The sequence below is a fragment of the Anopheles stephensi genome, chromosome 2 (genome assembly GCF_013141755.1).
Source record: "Anopheles stephensi strain Indian chromosome 2, UCI_ANSTEP_V1.0, whole genome shotgun sequence".
Classification (NCBI taxonomy): domain Eukaryota; kingdom Metazoa; phylum Arthropoda; class Insecta; order Diptera; family Culicidae; genus Anopheles; species Anopheles stephensi.
The window spans coordinates 6,748,393-6,759,839 of record NC_050202.1 but is presented as its reverse complement, the minus strand read 5'-3'; the positions used below and the strand labels follow the sequence as shown (position 1 = coordinate 6,759,839).

At 43.8% G+C, this 11,447-nt stretch overlaps 1 protein-coding gene across 5 annotated transcripts in view; it reads right to left on the bottom strand.

Moving 5' to 3' along the window:
* The window catches only part of LOC118503638 (homeobox even-skipped homolog protein 2-like), a 53,003-nt gene that overhangs the window by 2,099 nt on the left and 39,457 nt on the right, over positions 1 to 11,447 (bottom strand). For 2 of the 5 annotated variants that reach the window (XM_036037136.1, XM_036037138.1), the window contains one exon: positions 320 to 1,470. In XM_036037136.1, coding sequence (XP_035893029.1) covers positions 320 to 1,470 — 1,151 coding nt within the window. The remainder of the gene's footprint in view (positions 1 to 319; positions 1,471 to 11,447) is intronic. The other 3 variants (XM_036037139.1, XM_036037140.1, XM_036037137.1) reach the window with 3 other exon arrangements.

The following is an 11,447-nucleotide window of genomic DNA, read 5'->3' as shown; positions in this document are numbered from 1 at the left end:
CATAAATTATTGATTCAGACTCATCACCGCCTAAGACTCATCGTGGACTAGTCGTAGAATTTTCCTGAGATACATAAGAATTCCCTTTACCTTTTGAACACACCCCTATTATGCTAAGAATTAGTAAAAGTAATAAACAAACATTCTTTTGAAAGAATATATTAAACAATGTTAAATCAATAACCCAAAAAATAGAGAAAAACATCCACAAACTATCAAAACCAAACAAAAGAAGAGAGAAAAAGAGTTGATAAGAAAACATATTCAATAGAGAAGCATGTATGATGAATAGGTAATAGGCAAAGAAATGTTAAATCACCGTATGAACGCGACCGGATCCTTGTAGTCAACCCACCTAAACGCTTCGTGGTCGTTTTCGGGGTGATAGTTGTTGTTGGTGTGCAGGAAGTCGGCCGTTCCGCCACCGTCCGGCATTCCCGGTGGCATCCCTCCCGCGTGGTGCGGTCCATGGCCATGCCCTACGGGAGAAAGATGATCGCTTCCGCCGGTCGAGCCTCCTCCTCCTCCTCCTCCACCTCCCCCTCCACTCCCACCACCGGCAAGGGACGTCCCGAGGGGCGGTGATCGGGGCTGCAGCTTGATCGCGCTGCCGGTGCTGGCCGCCGTCGTCGGCTGTACCGGATGGGCTAGCGGGTGTGCGGACAGCGAGGACGGGTGCGCGGGTGGTGGTTGATGGTGGTGCGGATGGTGGACCGAGGCCGGTGGTGTGACGGAGGGTGAATGCGGACGTCCACCGGTCGGTGACCCGAGCCCATACCGTGACACTTTCGCCATCGCCGATCTTGCCCCGGCACTGGCGTGCTTGCCATTCAACGACGATCCGTTTCCCCCTCCACCACCACCCTCACCTCCACAGTCACCTCTGCTGGCACCACCACCACCACCACCGCCACCGCCGCCGCCGCCGCCGCCGCTACATCCAGATCCGCCGGACTCCGATGCGATCGTGGGCGACTTGAGGGGCGAGGAGCCGAGGGTGCAGTGGAGGGCGGCCCCCGAGCCGCCGCTCGTTTCGCTCGACTCCGTCCGTGTCTCTTCACGGTCACTGTTATCTTCGGAGTTTTTGAGCGTTTCGGCCGCCTCGAGCGACTTCTTGTGCATGCCTGAAGACGAAACGGATACGGACAAGTTAATGTCAGTAGGGCTGGTGTAGTTGCGATAGTAGTCGAGCATGCTGCCGTTGGCACCGCCCGGCGGCTCGTGCGTGTCGTCCGCGGTCGGCACTGCAGCAGCAGCAGCAGCAGCAGCAGCGGCAGCAGACGGCCGATGCATACCTAGCAGCCAGGGCGCGACGGTTTCGTTCTCTTTCGCCGACTTGAGGATCGTTTCCGGTAGCGGGAGCGAGTGCCGGACCATCGCCCCGTACAGCCCGTACTCGGCCATGATCGTGCTGCGGCCCCAGCACTTTTCAGTCTTGCGCCATTTGGCTCGCCGGTTCTGAAACCACACCTACAGCGGAGAAGAGGGGAGAAGACAAAAAGTGATGGAGAGAGAGAGAAAGAGGGAGAGAAGAGAGAAAGAGAAAGAAAAACATGAAAATAGATGTTTTAGTTGACGGTTTAACGGAAATTATCATAAAATTGTATGTTTTATAGGATGTTATACAGAAAAGGGATTTAACAGGCCGTTTGGGTCTCCTTCCATATATGTGAATATTCCAATATGTGAACGATACTAGGCGAATCAATTATCTTGTAGAAATTGACTATCCAAGAAGCCGGGAAGATGCCAGATGAGAGTCGTCCTTACTGAATCGTTGGAGGCTTCGAGGGTCTTACCATGAGAAGAGAGACTCTCGATGCACATCGGCGTCTTAAGCGACTTTGGCTATTCGGATGGAATGTCTCTTAGAGGCATTGAAAGACCTTTCCTTGAGCAAACAGACAATCGCTAAGGATCACTGACAAAGAAACAGTTCCTATATTGCCCCGTCATCAGGCTCGTTAATATCATTCTTCCGTAATAATAACATTAAACAAACAATTAGATTAAGCATACACCAGTATATACCACTTGATTCAATGCTTAAAACTCTCCCTTACGATTAATGCCCGAAACACGCCTAGTTTTGCTGTTAGTTCTTAGGCGAAAACCGATTAAATCTCTACCAAAATTTAATGCTCAATCGTACGACCGAAAGCCGAACAAGAGCACAATATTTAATTAATAGAAATGAGATGTCTCTAACTGTCCAAAACACACGAGAACATGGATAGTCCTTAGAAAATGACCCAACTTTGGCTTCCAAAGCAATTTCTTCGAGATTAGAAAGGGGGACGGTCAACAGATTTTGTTCCGTTTGCTTTTGCAACCAATGGTTCGGCCCGTCTCCCTAGAATTGGGCCCGTTGTCGATAGATTATCATTATGTTATTAATATCGACATGTTGTTGCTGCTTTTACCGGGCTGCGGCAAGCCTGAATTGAATCAATTGGGCGTAGGATTTAGATAAATGTGTGTGGTCACACACAGGCCATCGATCGCATCGAGAAGATTCGCCGCACAGTGGAGGATGAAATTCAATTAACTAATCCTCTCCTTTTGTGTGTGTGTTTGTGTTTGTGGGAGCTATTATCCTTGTGTCACGATAGAAGGCAATTCTATGTCAGAGTTTGTGAGCTTCAGGAGTTCTTTCTGCACACAACGATAGCCTTAGATTTGGAAAATGAATTAAACTGTGAAACTAAGAACTTCAGAGAGAGAGAGAGTATTTCAAATTTAATGTTCCCTCGTAACGTTTCGGAAGCGTTACGGTTGTGTAACCTTTTAAAGCCCGGATTCCATCTGGCCACTGCCGTGGCCTTTACAGTGAATTAATTCCACCATCCACTATACCTTGGAGAATTCCTTCGAATCCCTGCGTGCCCATCCTTCACAGCCAAAGCTGTTAAGTCGTTGTTTGTCACGGTAAACGTTACCCAACAACCTGCTAACTATTCCCGGCGACCGTCCGTCAGTCCATCACCCCAGAACATTTCGGAGATTTCGGCGGTCAAAAAACCCGGCTAGGGTGGATGCTGACGAGGGTGATTATTATTATTATTCATTGACAAACTAACACCCTCTGCGTTACGGTGTGTTCGGTGAGCTTCCTCGCTGCTGCTTCACCACGCAACGAACCGCGAACTCCCAGCGTCCCTAAACGGAGTTAAAACTGGCGAGCAACTTGATCATATGGTGTCTATTTGTACAACACGTATCTAATCGGTCGACGATGGTGTGTTTTATCGGCGAGTCTAAAGAGGACGAAGGATTCACCCTCTCTTGGCAAACAAACTTTTACTAAAAGAGCGCAGAAAAAAGGGGTCACTGTCCCGAAACTGCAAAACGATAAGATTAAAGGGGAAAAAAAGGAAGAAGGTCTTCTTTGCCGATACCGTTGATAATGCGTTTGCACTTCATCAAACACATCACAGGTTTTCGATTGTTGGGCCCGTGGGAATTTCTGGACACGGGTAAGCGCGAAACGTTCCGATTGTGTGGCAGCTGTGCCGTGCAAAAGCGGGAAACACGCTTCGAGTAAGGTTTGTGACTTACTTTAATTTAATAAGGACGGATTTCAATCTTGTTTATCAATTTTATAATTATCGTGTCAAGTGGGATTGTGTAGTTGTTGTAACCGAAACCGGGCGAGATTTGTTCCATTCCTTCTGGTGTATTGTGGTTTCGTTAATCCTGATGCTTGTTTGATGGTGAAAGCGATTGTTCGGGGATAAGAAGCTTGTCGGTTTAAAATTGAGTTTAGTTTTGAATGCCACGTGCGTTAAACTGTTTAAAAGCCGGTCCACAAGAAGCGCAACTCGTTGGCTTTAAGAATTGTATGTGGATGTGTAAAAAAAAAATATTAAACCTACAGGAATCAATGGCCTACAGGAATAATTTGCATAGGAAAGCATTCAAAATTTTAATCTTAAATTTACAAATGTTCAAAAAACTCAATAAAAACACCAAAATTTAAGAAAAAGCACAGGAGAAAGTAAATTCAGAGTAGTAAATAGAAAGACAAAAAGTAGCAGAATAAGTACAATAAACAAAATTAAGCTAATAAGATAATTTAATAAACAAAGCAAATAAAGTAAATGAAGTATATAATAAAACGAAGAATAAAAAAAACGGAAAAAGAAAGAAAAATCAAAGAATAATTAACAATAATATAACAGAAATAAAAAGCAATACGGCCAGGCCGTTCTTTATGAATAAAAAAAAACAGAAATAAAAACAGTGGAAGCAAGTTATTTATTTTATTCATAAAGAATTGTAACGGCGGTAAACAAAAAATTCGACAGAATAATTAATTTAAGAAAAAATGAAACAACTTTGAAAAAGGAAGGAGAAACCGTAGAAAAAATGAAAAATTAGAAAATATAATAAAATAGGAGAAATAAATAATTAGATAAGAAAATTAACTACATCAATTCAAAACCCAATGGAGCATACGGCCGTAATAATAAAAATACGGCAGCGCTCGGGTAAGTGCGTGCAATATCAACGGCTACTATGACAATATCATCTGAAGACATCATAATAAAAGGTATTTGATTTTCCTTGAACTATAAAATTGAACTATAAATAAACTTTAACTATAAACTTGAACTATAAAATTGAGAATAAAAAGTTGAACTATAAAATTAGGAAAAAGAGAGCAGAATAGCAAAAAATGATAAGTATAAAACGATACAAAACGAAACCAGGTTCAGAAATTATTAAATCAAATCAAAAATATCCCTACTTTTTCAAAGACTTCATAATAAAATTTAATTCAAACCGATGATTTTAAACAACATAAATCTTTGTAACACACTTAAAAACCCTCGTTACAAATTTCCTCTACCAGACGCTACATAAATGCAACAAATTGAGTGTGTCAGGCCACTACGGAAGCTAATGCCATCGGAACCGACTTTAAAAGAGAGGTAAATTAAATTATGTACTCCGTCGCCACACTTCGTCCTGTTCGGGCGTGCAGTCGTGATAATAAATAGTCTCTCGCTCTAAAATCTCGTGCTCGGGCGACCTGACGAGTGAACGATAGTTTAATTTGTTATAATCTGATGATAATCGGTAGAGCCAACGTTCGGGAGTTATAAATAACTAATGAATGTTTATAGCGACCATAAATGGCTAAAAGCAACGGTCCCCTCAACTCATCCCATTGATGACATCACCAATCAGTTTCAGGGAAGGGGGTGTCTTAGGATTTGGGTGGTCGCCATCACCGTGGAAGATGCTACGGCGAGCCAACGAGTGTCAACGGGGGAAAATAGTTGACTGAAATTATAATCGAATTATAATATCCTTCCGCCGCCGAGCAATGCCAAGCGATGCAATCGTAACCGGGTGGCGAGCACATTTCAAGCACACAGAAAGCGCACATAATAAGATAATTTAATTTAGTGGCACGCAAACATTTTAATCTTTCCATCCCACGAGCGGGTGTCCTGGCGGGAGAAGAAAATAAAATCTGTGAACATTGTCTTGGTCGAATTGGGTTTGGGAGTCATTTCGAAGGACACTCCAGCCATCACGGTCGATGCGTCGGGACACTCGCTTATACGAAGCGAAAAACTAAAAAGAAGCGGTAACTATAAAGACAATGGGTTTAGAAGCCATTGTGACGATATTGCGTCGAGTGACCTTCGCAGTAAATGCTACCAACTGTTATGCTCAAAATCCTGCTCGGATTAGCAACCGAGTGAGAGCGAGCGAGACCGAGTGGCGGTTGAGCAGGAGGACAGAATTCAATAAGCTACAAATTCCTGTCATGATTACGCATAAATTATGCGTCCACCATGGGTGCACCCTTTCGACGGGTGAAAGCGACGATGAAAGCAAATGGATTAACATTCTACCAGCAGCAGTCAGCAGACTCCACCAGACACACGGCGGTTAATAAAAGGATCGTAAATAACCGGAATGCCAAAATGCTTCTGTACGTTGGAGTTTATTAGAATGGGCAATTAATTCAGCTGCATTGCGATTTGCGATGACCTTGGAACGGCAATTGAGAAATGAGGCAGCATTCTAGAGTCGAGTTCGAAAAATTGCGTACGAATTGAGCGCGAATGTTGTCGTGTTGGGCGCAGTGTTTGCAGTGAAGACGAAGGGCGCACAAATGACACGTTGGAATGTAATTTAAGCACTTTTGTTTTAATATTCTTTGCTTAGAAGTGGATTGATTTGAACTTTTTTTTTTTTTTTTTTTTATTCATAAAGAACGGCCTGGCCGTATTGCTATTGATTTGAACTTAAAGGGCTTGAAAAATTGACAAATTCAAATAAAATAGTGTGATTAACTGACAGCTTATTCTGCCAAAAACTGACAGCACTTTTCAGAAACTTGACAGTTGATCTCGCTGTAGTTTAGTGACAGCTAAGAAAGCACTCTGTGCATATTTGAACTCCAAGTAATGTGAGTTCTGATGAATTTTCCAATCAAATCTGATGTGTCAGCTATCTAGGAAGGTCACAAACTCGGTCCTTTTCATTGTTTCTATTAAAATCTATGCTCACACTTTGATAATAATTTAAATACAATTAATATGGCATGATTTGATTTCAAGTAAAAATGACCTACGGGATCCACTACCCAGTCTCCGATAATATCCCAGGCGCCGAGACTTCAACTGACAGCCTACACTGACAGCATTTTGAGCAGTTTGAAGCTGCAACAATCTACACCTCATTATGATTTAAATTTAAGCTTTTTACATGACCAGAATTGTGTTTGTAACTCAAAAAGGTGATTAATCTACTTCAGAAATAGAAATTCGTCTACTGATTTTTCGTGTATTGTCTAGAAAATTTTAATATCCACTGCGCAAAAAATCCCTTCTATTGACTATCTCTTAAAGGGATAAATGACGTATCCCTCCTAAGTAAACTAAGTGTTTTCTTAAGAAAAGTTCACTTGGGCATAAAATCAAAAACCAGACAAATAACACAAAATCAACTGCCTTATAATCAAACAGTCCGCAAAACAATCATTCCACAATCATGATTGTGCAATGTGAAAAGTAAAGCTCCTGCCACAAAAAAAGCACCAAGTGTTGGCATTATTAGATTATAATAAATAGTCTAGTAAATGCAGCTCCTTCAGTGGGAAGGAGCCTTCCCATTGATCATAATCTTAAGAAACGTGTACGTTTCTTTTGTTGCCCCATTGTTACTTTCCTCCGGCTCTTTCTATCGGCTGTTTCCATCTTGACACGACGATGTTTGCAATCATACCTTCGTAACTTCTCAATCATCCCGCGGCATGCAAAACACCAGCTCTTCGCTCACACACTGTTACATCGCACACGTTTGCCACCTTGTAATCAAAAGGTTTCATCGTATCTACCAGTGCCGAGCAAAGAGAAGAAAAAACGGCTCAATCATTGTCTGGAGGCTCTGGAGGCCATCCCATCCCATCCCATCCATCCATCCATCCAGTCATCCAACCGACCGCTCGCTGGCTATGGAAACTGAAAGTCAGACAATTAGTCAACTCGGCAGACGAGTTTCACACAGTCCATAATTAAGCGCCTTATGTGTATCCTCCGTTCGCTGCGCTGTTGTGCGGGGGGAAATTACGCCTTGTTCGGGTGTTCGGGCTCGAATCAGCACACCGAATCCCGGCCTTCCCGAGAGCCTCTGCTCGGGGGAAAGGGTGGGATCCTTTCACTGATCTCGCGCCAAAGTTGTTATTATCCACTTATTGATTTGTCCGGACACACCGGGTACTTTGCCACGTTCGCCCACACGTACCGGGGCGCACCAGGCTTTGTGCGTTAATTTAAATCCAACCCACCCCACCAATACGCCCGATCATCAGCACCATCGAAGGATTTCGTGCGAAGGATTATGTGTGGCTCATAACCTGTCCCTGGCAAGCCCCGAGAACACACAAATTAAATTTATAACAGATTATTTTTTCATTACTGTCCCGTGCGGAAAATGAGCGATCGATGGTGGAAAACTGCCGACAGTCGGACATTGTGTTCCGGCTTTTGTCCGACGTGCCAAGCTACGAAGCTCTTAGGCTCCTATTTCTTTCCCAAATTTTCATTAGTGTAAGCAGCAGGCTCAAAGCGTGCTGACCCAGAAACACTCACACACACACACACACACACACACACGGAACATGGCAGATAAACATTCCTAATAACACCACAAGAACGGTGAAATAATTGGCCAACGCTGAGGGCACGTGTCGGCCCTGCCAGAAATTGGTAGGACTCTGTCGCGCGCCCTCTCTCTTACCGAGGCTTTCGAGTTCTTTTTCACCTGCTGTGCTTCTTGCGGCGGACAACCATTATTCCACGTGCTAACTGTGGGTGGCCGTCAGATGCATTTTCGCGACAGTTGCGACACCGAACCAGCGCCGAAGAAACGCCTTTTTATCGAACTTCAATCATTCAACCGTCCTCTTTGTGTGTGGTGTGTGTGTTGGTCTGGCGGAGTCGAGAGGATGTGGCTGATAGGAAGATTGCCGGTTGGATTTTTTTTCCTCCTTTTTTCTCTCTCCCGCAACGAATCGTCCCGGAATCGTTTAACTTGTCAATTCGGTGCTGTATTGAAGTGTTACTTCTTTCACTGTCATTTTCATGTTCGCGCGGAGTTCGTACGGAACAGTACTGGCCAAGTTCATTCAAACGAAATCACAACCCAAATAGAAGCGGTTCTTTTCGGTCCTTCCGAAGGACGTTTTTAATTAACAAACACTCTTTCAGCACACCAATACAAAGTGGTACGTTGTTCGGCAACGGCCAAAACCGTCGTGGTGTTATTCTATCCTAATGAAGGAATAGGAAGGTATCACGCTGTGCGACAGTGCGTCCCGACCGGGCGCAAGGGTGCTATTTTTTAGTGCTAAGTGGCATACGTTCGATCGGGGCCATCTTGCTTTTTTATGTTTAGCGAGCAACAGTAGCAATCTGATAATCATGAGCCTGTTGGTCGTGTGTGCACGCTCCACGGTGGAAAAACAAGGGATTGTGGGTTACGGAATGGTGCGAGCGTTTAAGTCGTGGCGACGGATCCGGAACTGGATCCGGTCACCGGTTTGACTAACGACCGCGGAACATGATCAACTAGCTGGCTAGGTATGGGAAAATGGGGGGGAAAAATCGTTGCAAGCGTGTCTGATTAGAGATTAATTAAGCAAATTGGTGTGAATGGTGGTGAACTGGACCACGGTGAGAGCGAATTCTTTCTCATCATTCGGAGTATCAGAAATTCCAACTATCTTTCCTAATTGTTAATCTTTCTCAGATACTGATTGAAGAGGGATCCGGGATAAAAGTTTGGATATTTGATTTATTCCTTTTATGGATAAGATTTTTAAAGGAAAATTTGCTGTCAAAATTAGCTATTGCGTTGCTCCAATTCTAATAAAGCTACAAGACCTGCAAGATTCGTTGTTGAAAGCAAAAGGAAGAAGAATTATACAATATTTAAACTGTATTGTGAGCAGCACTGTTCCTTCGGCCATACTAATATTTGATTCAACGAAAGAAATTAAATTTCTTTGAATAGTATTTAATGCCTCACTTCATTTCAAAAAGACGGTTTAAATGGTGTTAATTGATATTTATGAATGTTTTTTTAAAGTAATTGTTTAAATTTATATACTCACAAATTTTCCTCACAATTGCTCAGTCATGTGGTCGTGGTGCGATTTGCGCCACTAAATAAGCTACAAGTTCATCGACTACTACGATACTAGTTCATCGATTCATCGGTGCAAAGCGCATTGCCTATCGGCAGGCGCAAGAACCATTTATGTGCTGTTATTAATTTAATTCTTTTAAAATATTCTTTGAGTTCCTAACAACGCTTATTAGTCATTGTAAACTTTCAAGATAGTTTATGTACCAAGTTCCCTACAGAGTAGAAAAAATTCTATAAAAATGTCCCTTCCAACTGCATTTTTTTAACAACCTTTCTATATAGCATTTATTTGAGAAGGTACGGTAAACCTTTCCCTTGCTCTATTTGGGTGCATTTCATTGGCATAAAATTGCCAGCAAATCAATCACTTTCCGGTGCAAATACACACACACACACACACTACGGGTAAACGAAAAAAGTGAACATCAGAACTCCAATCCTACCTTCACCCAACACTCACCGGAACACTTTGTATGCGCTTTTGTTGCCGCTGATTGAAAAGCAATTTATATTTTCTTCGCCAATTGTCACCTGCCGTCTTGGTGCGGGGGTGATGAAAAGGACGCTATTTTCGTCAGGTGCAACTTGTCACCACTAGAAAGAGCTGGCAGCTTTTTTTTGCTCTCGAAAAAAGCAAACAAAACAGACGAAAAGGTGTTGCAAGAAAATGTAAATGTTTTCCTTTAGCGATTTCGGAGCGTGCGTTGCAATCGTAGCACGGGACGAGTGGGTTCTGGTGCTGGTTTCAAATTTCTTTCATTCACTCAAATAAGCGTCCCGAAAATGATCTATCGATGGGAATTGCTGTACGGCAGTTGCGTCAAGACAAGCCAGAACATGACGTGTACACATCAACGTCCGTGCCTATTAGTCTATCGCGCTACCGTACCGCTTTTGAACGGAGGACCAGCCCGCGGTCTCACGTTTATCAAGTTTTCATTCGCCCACAAAACTCACCGATCACGCACGTGATTGCTAGGCACGATCGGGCCCAATCGAACGATCGAAAACACCGTGTTGGGCTTATTGCGCCAATCTGCTGCGTGGGACAGTAGGGGTTAATTATGAATCTATTTCTCAAAAAAGCGCCCGGCCTCCATCGTGAGGAAAAGCTCGCTCGTTGAAGAAGCGAGAAGTAAAGAAACCTTGAGGATGAGTTGGGATTAATTGGTGTGCCTTGAGTCACGCCACTGCCTTCATCCTGCCGGCAGTTCAATATCACCAATTTGGGAACTGACAATTGATTATTGTATCAACGCCTTCCTTTTTTAGGGAGGGGAGATCGTAGGCACGAGGGCAGTTGTGGGCCCTTTCCCTTCCTGTTCTCTCTTATTCACTCTCTTTCTCTCTCTCTCTCTCTCTCTGCGATGTTTACCTAACGCTGTTGTGGATCGTGTGCCTGTTTTTGCTCCTTCCTTCGGCCACCGATCGCCCGAAACAGATACGATATTCCAATATCTTGCCGGTGAGCGGGTTTGTTAAACGTACACCACCACCTTCGGCATAGGGCGGCATTTCGACCCGGTCTTCGACCGGGTAATCTCTCACTCTTGATCGGTGAGCTGCGGCTCGAAAGCTCACACGGTACTTAGGTAAGCGTTGTGCAACAATGAAAGCAAGCTGACACGGAACGACGAAGGATGAAGGCATGGGGGAACTTGAAGTGGCCAACAACAACGGTGGGGAAACCACCCCTTCTTCAGCTTCACTCCCAGTGCTGTATCAATTTTGTTACCAACCGTCAGTTCAAATGCCGGCAAAGGTGGTTTGCGCTA